At 45.9% G+C, this 17,003-nt stretch overlaps 2 protein-coding genes across 2 annotated transcripts in view; both read right to left on the reverse strand.

Moving 5' to 3' along the window:
• Positions 1–17,003, reverse strand: part of SCN4A (sodium voltage-gated channel alpha subunit 4) — a 158,506-nt gene that overhangs the window by 26,734 nt on the left and 114,769 nt on the right. The gene's annotated exons all lie outside the window — the stretch shown is intronic.
• On the reverse strand, positions 545–8,791 carry LOC128400600 (somatotropin-like). Its single transcript, XM_053362903.1, is given in 6 exon segments — positions 545–948; positions 2,802–2,963; positions 4,867–4,983; positions 5,381–5,413; positions 5,415–5,547; positions 8,623–8,791. Coding segments are annotated over 6 exon segments (807 nt in total). The 5' UTR covers positions 8,784–8,791; the 3' UTR covers positions 545–747.

Genomic DNA, 17,003 nt, shown 5'->3' on the forward strand with positions numbered 1-17,003 from the left:
CAGAAATCTGGCTGAGTCTGGAATAACTTTGTGAAGTGAAAGGATAAGAAAGAGGAATTTATATCTAGATGTTAGGATAGAGATGATAAGGAAAACAGGAAGACACAATGAGAGATAAAGGAGGTGCTGTGGGTTTGGTGAAAGTCAATGTTTTTTTTTTAGTGTTTTATATTATTAATTTGTAAGATACGGATTTGTTTTTTTGTTTTGTTTTTTGAATGTTGGTTTTTGTGTGTTGTGTATTGTTATTTTTCGTGTTGTTGTGTGGAAAATCCTAATAAAATTTATTTTAAAAATTAAAAAAAGAAAGGTGAAAGGGGGCTTCTAAGGACACGTCCTTAGAACATGCACGATCAAGAACCCACTTAACACAAGATTCTTGACTGCAGGGAGGTTCAATGGAGCATGCTTAGAAGAGTCTCCCCCCACTTTCAGGCCTTCACAGTTGGAAATAAACCTGATGGGGGCAAGGGTAAAGAGGCCCCCTCGCTCACAAAGGCCTATCTGAGTTGATCCAATACAAATAACAACGTCAGAATGGAGCTAGAGGCAAAACTGCATTTATTTTTGCAAGTACAAGGAAGCGTAGAGGGTCCTTGCAAGCATCAGAGCTACAGAATGCACAACATTTTGCTCTTGACTTGACTCAGGGTTTCCTCACACGCACACACAGCAGAGGTATCAGCAGCGCACTAACTCCAGGCATTGGGAAACGGTACCAAAGGGAGAGGTAGATCTCTTCTGCCCTCAGATGGTGCAGTTAACTTCCCCGAAGCGCCGGCACTTCATCACTTTCAGGTAGGTCTCCACCTTGTGCAGGTCCTTCTTGAAGCAGGACAGAAGGCCGTAGTTTTTCAGCAGAGCGTCTTCGCTCCGGAGGTTGACGTCAAATTTGTCATAGGTGGGTCTGAGCAGCTGGGCACCCCGTGAGCTCCCGTCCTCCAGCTCCTGTGGGAAAATACGCTCTTGCAAATGGGAAAGGTACTACGACGGACCTTTAAAGCCCTAAACGGCCTCGGCCCAGAATACCTGAAGGAGCGTCTCCACTCCCATCGTTCAGCCAGACACTGAGGTCCAGCTCCAAGGACCTTCTGGTGGTTCCCTCACTGGGAGAAGTGAAGTTACAGGGAACCAGGCAGAGGGCCTTATCGGTAGTGGCACCCGCCCTGTGGAATGCCCTCCTGTCAGATGTCAAGGAGATAAACAACTATCTCACTTTTGGAAGACATCTGAAGGCAGCCCTGTTTAGGGAAGTTTTTAATGTTTGATGTTTAATTGTGCTTTTAATATTCTGTTGGGAGCCGCCCAGCATGGCTGGGGAAACCCAGCCGGATGGGCGGGGTATAAATAAATTATTATTATTATTATTAGGAAAAAAGGTAAAGGTAAAGGTACCCCTGCCCGTACGGGCCAGTCTTGCCAGACTCTAGGGTTGTGCGCTCATCTCACTCTAGAGGCCGGGAGCCAGCGCTGTCCGGAGACACTTCCGGGTCACGTGGCCAGCGTGACGAAGCTGCTCTGGCGAAACGGCACCAGAGCAGCTTACGGAAACACCGTTTACCTTCCCGCCCGAGTGGTACCTATTTATCTACTTGCACTTAAGGGTGCTTTCGAACTGCTAGGTGGGCAGGAGCTGGGACCGAACGACGGGAGCTCACCCCGCCGCGGGGATTCGAACCGCCGACCATGCGATCGGCAAGTCCGAGGCGCTGGGGTTTTACCCACAGTGCCACCCGCATCCCTTATTATTAGGAAACATGGCCCCAAATCCCAAACTTGGGAGATTTCGAAAATTTCCCACCGTTTGCTTCATGACTAATTACGACAACCGCTACCCTGTGTTGTAGGTGGGCAGAGTCTTGCATGCAGCCCCTGGAATGGGAGAAGACAGGTGGAGGGTGTCTATTGGCAAGCATTTGAAACCTATCTCTCTAGGTCAGGCTTCCTCAACCTCGGCCCTCCAGATGTTTTTGGCCTACAACTCCCATGATCCTTAGCTAGCAGGACCAGTTGTCAGGGATGATGGGCATTGTAGTCTAAAGATATCTGGAGGGCCGAGGTTGAGGAAGCCTTCTAAAGGTACTTCTCAGCCTGGCCGCAAAATCGAGTAACAGGCCTTGCAAAGGCAGTTTTGCAATGGATGGGTTGAGATGCAGCAGCAGCAATGCAGGACTCAGCAGCAGTTACTGTTTCTGGCTTTCCCCCAAATGTGGCTTAATTGCAAGTTGAGAGCTTTAAATGCCTTATTAGTAAAGGTAAAGGGACCCCTGACCGTTAGGTCTAGTCGTGGCCGACTCTGGGGTTGTGGCGCTCATCTCGCTTTAAAGGCCGAGGGAGCTGGCGTACAGCTTCCGGGTCATGTGGCCAGCATGACTAAGCCGCTTCTGGTGAACCAGAGCAGTGCACGGAAACACCGTTTACCTTCCCGCCGGAGCAGTACCCATTTATCTACTTGCACTTTGACGTGCTTTCGAACTGCTAGGTTGGCAGGAGCAGGGACCGAGCAACGGGAGCTCGCCCGATCGCGGGAATTCGAACCGCCAACCTTCTGATTGGCAAGTCCTAGGCGCTGAGGTTTAACCCACAGCGCCACCCGCGTCCCAAATGCCTTGTTGGGTGAGGCCAAAAGAGAAGCTCACATGAGCACAACTTGCATTCTTCTGCAACTGGAGTTCAGAGGCATCTGGTCTCCAATATTGGGAGTTAGCACACAGTCATCGTGGTTGGTAGGGTGACCAGAACTGCAGCTTCACTCAAAGGGAGCCGCTTGCCCCTTTGCCCCTTGGGAACAGATGGCTTACCCTCATAAGAGTCTGGATGCCTTCTTCCAAGTCTTGGAGTTTTTCATACACTCTGTCCGAAGTCCCAAAGACCAGACTATTAGTGAACACCCTGCTTAGGAACCGTACAGGACCTAGCCAGGACTGAATGAGAGTCAGCGAAAACCTGAGCAGCTCCATGTCCTTGAAGGGAAAATAAACAAAGAGGCCAGTGTTAAAAAGAACCATAATGAGCCACTCATTTCCCTCTCACCATAGCCTTCAAGACTGAATACACTCTCTTAAGTACGTCATCTCTGTGCCAAACCAGCTTTGCACAAACAGCTTTGCTGTTGTGGTGGCCCCACAACCTTGAGATTCATTCCCTGGGGGACTCACCAAAACCTGAACCTGTACATCAGGGGTGGGGAATCTATGGCCTTCTTGACGACAGCTCCCATCTTTGACCACTGATCACATTTGAAATATACTCAGAGTCGCAAAGTGATTTCATGCTCTTTATTCAGCTCATAGTGGTGAGGAGGAATGAATGAATGTCCCCTCAAAGTATCTGCTTTATATACATTATTTACACAATGGGCTGCACATGATTGGCTAATTCCGGAATTCTACTGTAAGCCAATCAGGTTGTGGATTCACTTCTATCTGGAGCATGATTGGGTGGTTCCTGCCAACCAATCATACTGCTGTATTGTTCTAGGACCAATCAGACTGCTGCAGTTTGGATCCTATTCAACTCAGTACATAACAACATTGATGGATGAAATTGATGCAGTTTGGAGCCCATGTGTTTCCATTATAGCAACGAATGGTTGGTCGGATCAAGGAATGGTTTGAGAGGGAATGCTGTGCCCCGGGTTCAATGTGTGCCTCTTTGTACTTACAGCCCTCTCCATCCAACCCAATAACAAGGTAGATAATGGTATAAGTAAAGGTAAAGGAGCCATTTGCTTGAGTGGAATTCAATTGCATACTGGCTAATTTAGTAGTTGGTCTGCACAACAAAACTGCTTCTGATCCCTGAATCTGATTTTTTTTCTGCAGGAAGGAAAGTGAAGGGGAAAACACTGGAAAGGGTGGAATAAGGCTTGCCTTGATGCAACATCATCTAACCCACCCTCAAACAAATCAGAATGGATGCTCATTCAACAGTAGGCATCTAGGTTCTCTGCAAACAAATCAGATTGCTCCTTAACGAGGTTGCCAGGAAGTGCCCTTGATAACTTGCTAAAGAGTTGTGAATGCCAGATGATGCTTATAAAGCTGGCAGAGGGCATTCTCTCAATGGACACAAATGGCTGGGAACATTCCTTCCTCAGTGGTGGAATAGTTATGTTGTTTGGGACAAGTTATGTTCAGATGGCAGCAGGAGAGAAAATGGGATTGCAAAGTATTGTTGCAGAAGTTGGGAGCTGCCCCACTGTTTGCCAAGTGGGACAATGGGAAGCTGAACACACAAAACACGCAAATTCCAGATTTTGCCCCTTGATGCAGCCATTCCATAAAATAATCAATAAACACACAAGACGGATCAGATGAAGCCAGAGAACTGAGACTTAGATCTGGTCAAACGTACCAATCTTTTTCCAAACTGCGCACTTTACCGGAAGAAATAATTCCTGAACATCGAGAGAACACTTTAGTGATTAACTTATTTGATAGGACTTTAAAACCAGAGGAATCTTGAGTATTAAATCTAGGTCTAGGTTTTGTTCCTACTCCCAAGTATTCTGCATTTCAAACCAGGATGGATTTATTTAAATTAATTTTAGACTCTGTGAAAGGATTCTGTGGAACTGTAACAACCCTTGATGTGGATTATTGGACTCTATGAGCAGACAGGTGGAATAGACACTTATACATGTATGGACCTTATGCATGAACGGACTATAGAATGAACTGACCCACTGGGTCTTCTGCTTTTTTCGTTGAAATCTACAATTTGATACAATGAATAGTATACCTTATTTATTCAAAAGTACAGCCGGTTACGTCTTGTGTGTTTATTGAGTATGTTTCACGTAACCATAGGTTTGTTGTTGTTTTGCTAATTCCATAAAATAAGGCAACAAGGAAGGCAACCTACTGTTCTTTGCTGGGCATCGTCCTTCCCTGTGGGCGCAGGGATGGTTTCGGAATAACAGTATGAAGACGGAGAGTTTTTGTTGGAGTACCGCTGGGCTTCTGAGATGTAGGAACGTTCCTGTAAAAAAACAAGCAAACAAAAAACAAAAGCCACAAAATGCTACGAGGGTTGCTTCCTCCATCCACTGTTTAGCCAGGAGCAAAGGTGAAGTAGAGGCTGGATAAGGGGCTGCCAAGCCAAGTTATAATTATGCCAGAGTGGCACCCAGCCACCCTTGTTCAGAAGGAATGATGATATAGAAACCAAATGGATGCATTTCTGAATGGTACAATATGGTGGAATCTACACACATATAAAAAAACGCTGTGAAAATGCTTTTAAAAAAACGTTTTGAAAAAGACACAGAATTTAGCATAGCTCACTGTCGCCATCTACTGTCATATTTGTATATTGCACTTTACAACACGTTCAAAACGTTTTATTTGCAGCTGTACAGCTGAGTCCTATTACTCACAAACTCCTTGAAGGTGTCAGCTGCAAGCAGGTGAAGATGCTGTGCCCTTATAACTGCGTTGGCAAACAGGCTGGAGAGGGGCATTGTGGGAAAGGCCGTTGTTCCCTTCGGCCATTGCAGGGCCAGGATAGTCAGTGCAATGACAAACAGAGAAGAAGGTCTGGAAGCTGCAAAAGAAGATGGAGGCTGAGATTCTCAGGTCAAAGGAGAGTTCTCTGCAATGCGTGCAACATAATTGAAAGAAACAATGTGACACTTAAGCAGCTCCTTTAAATCCATGCTTTGTGCAAATCTTGCAATTTGATATATTCTGCTAAAGCTGAGCTCCAGTCTAGGTAGATCTCTGAGAAGCCTTATAATCAACCTGTAAAAACAGCGATGGGGAATCTGTGGCCCTTAAGATGTGATATGACTCCAACTCTCACCAGCCAATGTTGCCGGCAGTCAAGGATGATGGGAGTTCAATGACATCTGGAGAGTCACATTGCCTTTTCAAGTGAGCAATGTTGAAGGTTACAAAATTTGAGCTGCTACAGAGCTCAGATTTCACATCTTCTACAATGACCTTACGGATGCGGGTGGCGCTGTGGGTTAAACCACAGAGCCTAGGACTTGCTGATCAGAAGGTCGGCGGTTCGAATCCCTGCGACGGGGTGAGCTCCCGTTACTCGGTCCCTGCTCCTGCCAACCTAGCAGTTCGAAAGCACGTCAAAGTGCAAGTAGATAAATAGGTACTGCTCCAGCAGGAAGGTAAACGGCGTTTCTGTGCGCTGCTCTGATTCTCCAGAAGTGGCTTAGTCATGCTGGCCACATGACCTGGAAGCTGTATGCTGGGCCCCTCAGCCAATAAAGCGAGATGAGCGCTGTTTTCTGTTACCTGGTTATACCACTGAGAGTTGCTTCTGAACCGCACAACCATCTTTTCTGGAGAAATATTCATTTAGTAAAGTGCCCTCCCAGCGTTCTTCCAGAGGAAGCCATGGAATTTTAAGCAGCCTTTGACTGTGTTCAGCATATGCCCAGGTGAAATAGTTATCCTCCTTTGGGATGGGGGCAGGTTTGGCAAAATAATTCTTGCCAGTTCTTGCTGCTGGCATAGGCAGGCGGGTTGGAGGTTATATTCCAACTCACCTTTTCTATGATTTCTTCAAATAGATTAGAAAGGCAAATCTAGGCAGCCACCTTCTGGCACTCTCACCCCGGTATTTGCGCTTTAAACTAGAAGCAAGATTTGCTGGGAAAGACAAATACCTTATACCTGGTCAGACCTATGGTCTTAACAGCCCACCTGCACTGAATTGTTAGTCAGCTTTCTGAGACCTTCTGCAAGAGATCTTTTAGCTAGAAATGTTGGGGACTCAAGTAAGCAGCTGCAATGTACACGGTGCAAGTAGTCTGCCTCTCTGCTGGGGAGCTGGCATTTGAAACAAGCAGCCTGCACCTTGTCTGACGTTTGGTGTGGAGCAAAACGAATGGGGAAAACGAGAGCAAAATGGAAGCAGTCATTGGTGCATGCAGACAGCAGGGGGTGGATGTTTCCCAAGCATGCCCCAATCTTCCCTTCAGAATCATTGCCTGACTCTTGAGGTGCCCTTACTATCACTTTTCAAGATGAGGTGAGTTCTTTTTTGCAGTGGTGTACCATGGACTGCAAGAAGATCAAACCTCTCCATTCTTAAGGAAACCAGCTCAATGAGTGCTAACTGGAAGGACAGATCCTGAAGCTGAGACTCCAATACTTTGGCCACCTCATGAGAAGAGAAGACTCCCTGGAAAAGACCCTGATGTTGGGAAAGATGGAGGGCACAAGGAGAAGGGGACGACAGAGGACAAGATGGTTGGGCAGTGTTCTCAAAGCTACCAGCATGAGTTTGACTAAACTGCGGGAGGCAGTGGAAGACAGGAGTGCCTGGCGTGCTCTGGTCCATGGGGTCACGAAGAGTCGGACACGACTAAACGACTAAACAACAACAACAACAAAGTGGTAAACTGTGAAGTGCAGGAGCTCATGGCCGTGCCTTTGAAGAGAAATTCAACATGCAGGCAGTTGTGTTGAATACACACACAAACACACAACATAGCATAACAGCCAATTCATTAGGAACAGCATGATTGCAATCCCGTGTGTAGTTTCTTGGGATGTAAGGAGGCCATGATTTCAATCCTGTCCTGTATTCCTCTGTCACCACTGTTTCCATTGTGCTACAGTTCGGCTTCTGCTAAAACCTAAATCATCATCATCATCATTAAAATTTGTAAAATTTGCCCTTCATCTGAAGATCACAGGTTGGTTCACTACTAAAAATACAACACAATGAGAACACAAAATACATAATAAAACAAAAACAAAACAATGACTCCTTCAATATGAACACAATTAATTATATCGTTAATTACATAATTAATGTCAGTGCATTTCAATGGAAGGGAAACATCAGCAACAGTGCACAGTTATGTGATATTCTTTGACTTAAAAAAAATAAAATTGTGAATGCTGCTTGTATTTCTGTTTGCATGACTTCTGTTACTGATCTCAGGAAAATGTGTGACTTGTGGCAATCCCTGTCCTTGTTTTTATTTCTGACAGAAGTCTCCAAATTCACTACCTGGGAGTAAGCGTAGCTCAACTGGTGGAGCAGCAGACTCTTTATCTCAGGGTTAAGATGGTTTGCAGGCTTGGCAGCAGTTTGAATGGCAGCAGTTTTCTTCCCCTCCACCCCAAGCTTGTCAAATTGGGCACAGGAGCCACTGGGCTGACAGCTGGAGTGGGAGAAGGTTTAGACTTCCAAAGCATGTCACCCACGTACAGTCCATGTTTCATCACTTAGCTTGTTGAGCATGTTGAATTCTTACTATTACCTGAACTTACCTGACAGTTGTACCTATTTGCATGACAGACTCCCCTGCCCTGCCCTCCAAGATTGCTGGATCTCATTTTGCTCCTGGTATCACAAAACCCAAAGTTACGAATTTGCTTAATATTAGCAGGGAGAACAACATCCATCAAAGCAGCAGCTAATTCCCAGATATCATCTTTACTTGGATTGCCACCTTTCTGATGCACAGAGATTTCCATAACTTTAGCAGCTGCCCAACCGGCCAAAATGTAACAGGTGAACATTTTCCCCATGAGGAAATCTGCACCCATTGGATTTCTGCAGAACTTGCTGTTATAAAGGACGCAGAATCTCTTTCGTTCAGAAATATGGCAACCTCCCTCTTCTTAACATGCAAAAGCATACCTGAATCCATGTCCCGCTGGCAAATCACTGAGATGTTTGAAGGCAGTTTTCCTCTCATCAGTACTACTTAATGCCCCACCTGAGCCATACTTATATGCCAAGCATATAATGTTTATTGATCGGATGCGTAAATCCATGCTTGCGTTTGCTAACCAGCACATGCAGATGCATATATGTAGAGGCTATCCATGTCAGTTGGCAACAACAAGGGTGTTGACCTGCATCATCAACACCTGGGCAGATGAGTTAGGACAACCTGATCTCAGCTGTGTCCACATAGGCTGTTGGTACACCGCCAAAATAGGCTTGCGATCAGGTGGTGGGGTGTCACAATGCCCAGCGAAAATTCCACCATCTTCCTTGCTAGAGACCTCCGGCCAAGGTGAATGTTGGATTTGACTGTTTGTACCTGGTTGTTGGGGATGCGGGTGGCGCTGGGGGTGAAACCACAGAGCCTAGCACTTACTGATCAGAAGGTTGGTGGTTCTAATCCCCGTGACGGGGTGAGCTCCCGTTGCTCGGTCCCTGCTCCTGCCAACCTAGCAGTTCAAAAGCACGTCAAAGTGCAAGTAGATAAATAGGTACTGCTCTGGCGGGAAGGTAAACGGTGTTTCCATGCACTTCTCTGGTTCGCCAGAAGCGGTTTAGTCATGCTGGCCACATGACCCGGAAGCTGTACGCTGGCTCCCTCGGCCAGTAAAGTGAGATGAGCGCCGCATCCCCAGAGTCAGTCACGACTGGACCTAATGGTCAGGGGTCCCTTTACCTTTTACCTTTTTACCTGGTTGTTGACAATTGGAACTAGATTCTGTTGTTGGCATACATGATTGTTGTACCAAATTTCTCTTGCTAGGTGGGGACTACAGGGGCATTATTATTATTATTATTATTATTATTATTATTATTATTATTATTACCCCACCCATCTGGCTGGGTTTCCCAAGCCACTCAGGGTGGCTCCCAAAAGAATATAAAAACATGATAGAACATCAATCCTTAAAAACTTCACTAAACATGTCTTCTGAAAGTCAGATTGTTGTTTATATCCTTGACATCTGATGGGAGGGCATTCCACAGGGCAGGCGCCACCACCAAGACGGCCCTCTGCCAGGTTCCCTTTAACCTCACTTCTCGCAGTGAGGGAACCGCCAGAAGGCCCTTGGAGCTGGACCTCATTGTCCAGGCTGAACGATGGGGGTGGAGATGCTCCTTTTATTGCCCAGCTAAACATGTCTTCTGAAAGTCAGATTGTTGTTTATATCCTTGACATCTGATGGGAGGGCATTCCACAGGGCAGGCGCCACCACCAAGAAGGCCCTCTGCCTGGCTCCTTGTAACCTCACTTCTCGCAGGGAGGGAACCGCCAGAAGGCCCTTGGCACTGGATCTCAGTGTCTGGGCTGAACGATGGGGTTGGAGATGCTCCTTCAGGTATACTGGACCGAGGCTGTTTAGGGCACCAAGACTTTGAATTGTGCTCAGAAACGTACTGGGAGCCAATGTACCAGTAGGTCTTTCAGGACCGGTGTTATATGGTCTTAGCAGCCACTCTCAGTCACCAGTCTAGTTGCTGCATTCTGGATTAGTTGCAGTTTCCGGGTCACCTTCAAAGGTAGCCCCACGAAGAGCGCATTGCAGTAGTCCAAGCGGGAGATAACTAGAGCATGCACCACACTGGCGAGACAGTCTGCATGGAGACTTTCAAAGATGGAGCTTCTTTTTAAACATGGAGGTCAGTTGTTGTTGGTGGTGTTGTTGGCATCCATCTGTCTCAAGAAACAATGGAGTACACCTGTGGTGATAAAGTCATCTGTAATACTGTTCCTACCCAAATAGACTGCTGGGTCTCAGAGGTGACAGCTCCCAGGGGAACACATCTAGGAACTGGAAGGAATGGGACTGAAAGACGGAGATTGTTGATGCTCCTGTGGACACCAATGAGGTGAGTTCTTTTTTGCAGTGGTGTAGTGGTAAACTGGGACGCGGGTGGCGCTGTGGGTTAAACCACAGAGCCTAGGACTTGCCGATCAGAAGGTCGGCGGCTCGTATCCCCGTGACCGGGTGAGCTCCTGTTGTTTGGTCCCTGCTCCTGCCAACGTAGCAGTTCGAAAGCACGTCAAAAGTGCAAGTAGATCAATAGGTACCGCTCCGGCGGGAAGGTAAACGGCGTTTCCGTGTGCTGCTCTGATTTGCCAGAAGCGGCTTAGTCATGCTGGCCACATGACCCAGAAGCTGTACGCCTGCTCCCTCGGCCAATAAAGCGAGATGAGCGCCACAACCCCAGAGTCGGCCACGACTGGACCTAATGGTCAGGGGTCACTTTACCTTTTTCGTGATAAACTGTGAAGTGCAGGAGCTCATGGCCATGCCTTTGAAGAGAAATTCAACATGCAGGCAGTTGTGTTGAATACACACACAAACACACAACATAGCATAACAGCCAATTCATTAGGAACAGCATGATTGCAATCCTGTGTGTAGTTTCTCGGGATGTAAGGGGGCCATGATTTCAATCCTGTCCTGTATTCCTCTCTGTCAGCACTGTTTCCATTGTGCTACAGTTCGGCTTCTGCTAAAACCTAAATCATCATCACCATTATTAAAATTTGTATACTGCCCTTCATCTGAAGATCACAGGTTGGTTCACTACTAAAAATACGACACAATGAGAACACAAAATACATAATAAAACAAAAACAAAACAATGACACCTTCAATATGAACACAATTATGTAATCGTTAGTTACATAATTAATGTCAGTGCATTTCAATGGAAGGGAAACATCAGCAACAGTGCAGAAAATAACACAGTTATGTGACGTTCTTGGACTTTAAAAAAAAAGTGAATGCTGCTCATATTTTTGTTTGCGTGACTTCTGTTACTGATCTCAGGAAAATGCGTGAATTGTGGCAAATCCACTCCACAAAGGGAAAGACTGTTTATGTACACTACGACAGCTGCAAGGATCTTGCTTGCCCAGAGATGGAAGGAAGATAATGTACCTACCAGAGAAGAATGACTAATAAAGATGATGGACTATGCTGAAATGGTGAAAATGACCAGGAAGATCAGAAACCAAGAAGATCGTAAATTTAATAAAGAATGAGGGGAAATTATAAGTTACTTAAAAGAACACTGTAAACAATTAAAAATATTGGCAGGATTTTGAAAACACTTGCAATGTAACAAGAACTATGGGTGTTAAAGGGAATATGGAGAACAGTATATGATGCAGTTGGAAAAGAATAACTATGGAACCCATGGAGGAGGGTGGAGGGAAGTCAAGGGATTCAGAGAATCCTTGGTGTATATGATTATGATTTGTATCTGATTCTAATTCTCCACCCCCATCATTCTGCCCGGACGCTAAGGTCCAGTGCCGAAGGCTTTCTGACGGTTCCCTCACTGCGAGAAGCCAAGTTACAGGGAACCAGGCAGAGGGCCTTCTTGGTAGTGGCACCCGCCCTGTGGAACGCCCTCCCACCAGATGTCAAAGAGAAAAACAACTACCAGACTTTTAGAAGACATCTGAAGGCAGCCCTGTTTAGGGAAGCTTTTAATGTTTAATAGGTTATTGTATTTTAATATTCCGCTGGAAGGTGCCCAGAGTGGCTGGGGAAGCCCAGCCAGATGGGCGGGGTATAAATAATAGATTATTATTATTATTATTATTATTAAATGTAAAACTGAATAAAAAATATTTTTAAAATTAAAAAAAGCCATCACGATAAGTTATAGAAACACCACCGCTTTTGGAAACAAAACAAACAATTCCCAGCCTTGCTCAACCCACTAGAACATTCAGAATATCAAAATTCCAGGAATTCTGCATTTTGAACCAATGTTTTACTCTCTGTGTCGCGATGGTGACAATGTTCACCCCTGGCGTGTGGTCTACAATCTCATCTGTTGCTGACATCTCAGTAGCACACCCACAGGGGCTTATGCAATCCTGGGCAGGGATCTTCCAGTTCATGACATTTCGAGGAAAGTCACCCCCGTTAATAAACATGGATTTTGCAAGGTGAGTTGTGGGCCTTTTCTCAGAAGCCCCTCTGAGCTTTGCCTCATTTGAACATCATGCAAAGGTCATCTCCTAGGAAAGCCATTGGGGAGGGGGTGGGAGAAGATCACCCCCCCTGCCATGGACAGGTGTCCAGTAACCGCAGAGGCAGCAACATCTGGGTGTGTTTTTCCCCACTTTCGATGCTGGGTTGCTTTCAGGTTCATCCGTGTTTGCTGGGTAACGCCCACGTTCAGCCTACCTTGTGAAATTCTGATCACTTACACCTCAAGAAGGCGCATCAGAGCTGGAGGGAAGCACCACACGAGGAAGTCAAAGCAGCCGGTGATGTGTGTCAGAGCACATTTCCCCCCAAGAAGTTGGGTGTGTGTGCTATAAATAGGTTTGTAAAATTATTGGTGGTCTGAAGAGAGTAAGCACAGAAATTCAAGCTTCTCAAAATACTAGGAAACAGTTGTTGTAAACCACCGGGATATATTTTTAATGATACAGTGGTATGTAAGTATTCTTATAAATAAAATCCGACCATTGGTCACGTTGACTGGGGCTGACAGAAGCTGGAGTCCAGCAAGCCACAGGTTTGCCATCCCTCTGGTACAAACGACAACAAAACAGCAACAACAGCCAAACACACCTGTATCAAAATCTGGACATTCATCTGATAATATATTTCCTCAAAGGGCAGCCAGATCTAGAGCCTGCAAAGGAATTAGGAATCTCCTTCTTTCTGTCTTGTTTTTGTTTTGTTTTTGTCATACCCAAGTACAGTATTTATTTTGTAAAATGAACGATGCTGGGCTTGGAACAGGGTTGTCGAAGCCGCCAGTTTTATTGTGGAAACATTGCTCTGCAATCACAGGAGTGTGAGGTGTGTTAGGTGGCGCGACTTAAGCACTGAGGGAAAGATGCTGAGCTCACATCCAAAGATGGTCTCCCTTTTTATGGCAAGTACCTGACAAAGACCTCCAACACACACATGCTCAGAGAAATGTATAGTGGCACCTCGGGTTAAGTACTTAATTCGTTCTGGAGGTCCGTTTTTAACCTGAAACTGTTCTTAACCTGAAGCACCACTTTAGCTAATGGAGCCTCCCGCTGCCGCCGCACAATTTTTGTTCTCATCCTGAAGCAAAGTTCTTAACCCGAGGTAATATTTCTGGGTTAGCGGAGTCTGTAACCTGAAGCGTATGTAACCCGAGGTACCATTGTAGTTGTGTTTGAGGATGTTTTCATGTAGATTTTTACATGCTGCTCTGATCCTTTTCACGGAAGGGCTGGGTATACATTTGTAAATAAAATAACTGAGCCCAGAGACTGAAAAGTGGTTCGCCAGAGCTTGATTCTGTTGGTGAGCCCTGCCTCCAGTTTCAGCTCTCCGTCTCTTGCCGGAGAGCCCCCCGTCAGCAGATATAACCCCACAATCCTTAGCTGACCCCTTGACCACTGCGTGTTGTGTTGGGGGGGGGCTCTGATCTTTGCCGCCCTCATCACCTTGCAGGGGACATCCATCTGTTTATCGAAACACGGCCCTTGCCTTTGTATCTTATTACATGCAAGAGGGGGAGGAGAGGGTGGGTGGGATTTAATTTCCAGGGAGCAGGTAATGACCGGGCACATAAATATTAAGAAAACAGTTACGTTGGCTGGAATTAAAATGCAAACGTACAGAATTTTCACTCGCTCCCTAGAACCAACAAATCAGACTGAAAGGAGGAAAATATCTGTGTGGAGCAGGAAAATAGATGGAAGGCATGACAAGGGCTGAAACAGGAGAAGTTCGGGGTCTGTTTTTCCGACAGGGTTTCTGCTTCTTTGCTGTTTTCCATTTTGAATTAATACACTTTTTCACTGAAGGGCTAAGAAACCGCCACCCACTGAAAGGAACGTGCAGTCAAGGTCATAGCTGTCAAGCGTCCCTTATTTGGTGGGACAGTCCCTTATCCCAGCGCCATGTCCTGCTGCTGTCCCTTATTGATGATGTCCCTTAAATAAGCTACTGAAGGTAATGGGGCCCTTTCTATGTCCAGCTGTGCTTTGTCAACAACAAATTGTTGCTGTTTTTTTGTGTTGAATATATGCTATATGGTAATTTATGGACCTAATAGGTATCTAAAGCCATTTGCATGCAACAAAATATGTATTTTATCAAAGTAATTGTTGATCCCTTATTTTGGCTGCTGATCCCTTATTTTCGAGGCTGCTGGTCCCTTATTTTCAAATCTGTAAGTTGACAGCTATGGTCAAGGTCCTTGGAGTCAGTACAACCTCAGAGACCAACAAGGGTCTCAAAGCTAAGATGGCGATGGAGGGGTGAGGGATGGCTGGCAGAACTGAAACTTGCTTGTGTAAAGTCCCCTTTCCATTGCCTTGCCCGAACGAACATGTGACATTTCTGCCTCCCACCCCACCCTCGCCTCAGATACCCATTTCACCGCTGCACATGGGGGAGTTATTTAGTCATGCAAAAGGACAGGAAAGAAAGAGATTTGCTTCGGTGAACGATGCGAAAACAAGAGGAAACACTGCGAAGCACTGTCACCTCCTAGCCAAAGATCATCAGGGGCCAACGCTTTGGTACCGTTCAAGTGCGTTCTCTCCAGGGTGTTGTGTAATTATAAATTGCCACTGTTTCCTTCTGGCTTGGGCCTCCTCTGCTTTGAACATCAGCATGTGTACCCTTCGACACCCCACTGATCAAAATTGCAATGCTCTTTTTTGTTTTGGTCCTGAGCCCTTTTTTGGAGCCAGCTATTCGTGCGAGAGCGCAAGACCGAAAAAACAAGTGTCTTTTGGTCCGGCGCTCTGGAGCGAGCCAGTTGATTTGTGGCAGAGAGCGAGACCAAAAAACTAGTGTCTTTCAGTCTGGCGGTCTGGCGTGAGTCGGCTGTCTCAAGCCAGAGCTCTGGACCAAAAAAGGGACCAAAAATGGGACATTCCAGGATCCAGTCAGAAGCTGTTGATGCAGCCTAATAAAAAATAAAAATAATAAATTTTATTTATACCCCATTCTCCCTGGCCAGAGCTGGGCTCAGGGCGGCTAACACCAATAAAATTACCGTAAAAACATAATATGCAAAAACAACAACAACAAAACCAATTTAAAATATAGGTTAAAATGCAGTTTAAAATGCAGCCTCATTTTAAAAGTAGACCATAGATCAAAACCATAAGGGGGGAAAACACAAGGGTCAGACTGAGTCCAAACCAAAAGCCAGGCGGAACAGCTCTGTCTTGCAGGCCCTGCGGAAAGATGTCAAGTCCCGCAGGGCCCTAGTCTCTTCAGACAGAGCGTTCTTCCAAGTCGGGGCCAGTACTGAAAAGGCCCTGGCCCTAGTTGAGACCAGTCTAACCAACCTTGCGACTTGGGACCTCCAAAATGTTGTCATTTGTGGATCTTAAGTTCCTCCGCGGGGCATACCAGGAGAACAGCATTAGCTTCTTTCGCTGCTACATCACATTGTTAAGCTTGTGGTCCAGGCAGGCTTCAGCTATTCTCTCCAGTGAATCCACTCAGAAGCAAGTAGCCCACACTTCCGAGTCATCAGAGAGTGTGCTAGGATTTTTATTCACAGCAACACTTCTGCTGCTCTTTGGGGCTGTGGCCCTAAGCTCTCGAAGAGACATTCCAGGTGGCCAAACAAGATTCCACCTAACAAGCTAGGAATACATCCCAGACTCCATGTGTTCCTCTCTCCACTGCTATACTTCTCTCATGTGGGAGCCTCAAGACACAGTTTCCGACAATGGTGACAGCTTCCACACAGCTTTCACATGCCCCCTCTCCTTTTCTGGATCAATAAAATCCACTCCAGAGCTGAAAGAAACAAAATCTCCTCCATTTCTGGCTTTCAGGCCGTGAGTGGTTATTGCAGAGCCAAAATGGTACCAGCTGTGCACAATGGGGTATAAAAACATTCAGAAAGACTCCTAAGGTTGGGGACTCAAAAAGAACCCAGTGTGGACTGAGCATGCTCAGTGGGTGTGCAATGCATGACAAGTCTGGGCGGAGGGAGAACAGGAAAATCAGCAAAACTCTACATGGAAACTTTTGGTTACAGGTCCCACCGGCACACACATTCAAAAATTAATAAATAGAATAAATCAGCTTTAGAACTCTTTTTAATTTTGAAAAGCTTAAAGATCATTTTTGAAAAAAATATTGGAGAGCTACTTTTGAAAAATAAAGGCACAAGGGAAGTTCTCTTGCACGAGATTCGTCTGAACTGTGAAACCGAGGCTTTCGTGACAGGACTCCTCAATTCAATTGAATTCAGTCTCCTTTATTGGCATAGAAAGAGGGCGTCGTATACATGGATCAAAACACAACACTGGCAGCGAGTCGTAATAGGAGATACTT

This window comes from Podarcis raffonei, chromosome 13 (assembly GCF_027172205.1).
Source record: "Podarcis raffonei isolate rPodRaf1 chromosome 13, rPodRaf1.pri, whole genome shotgun sequence".
Classification (NCBI taxonomy): Eukaryota; Metazoa; Chordata; class Lepidosauria; order Squamata; family Lacertidae; genus Podarcis; species Podarcis raffonei.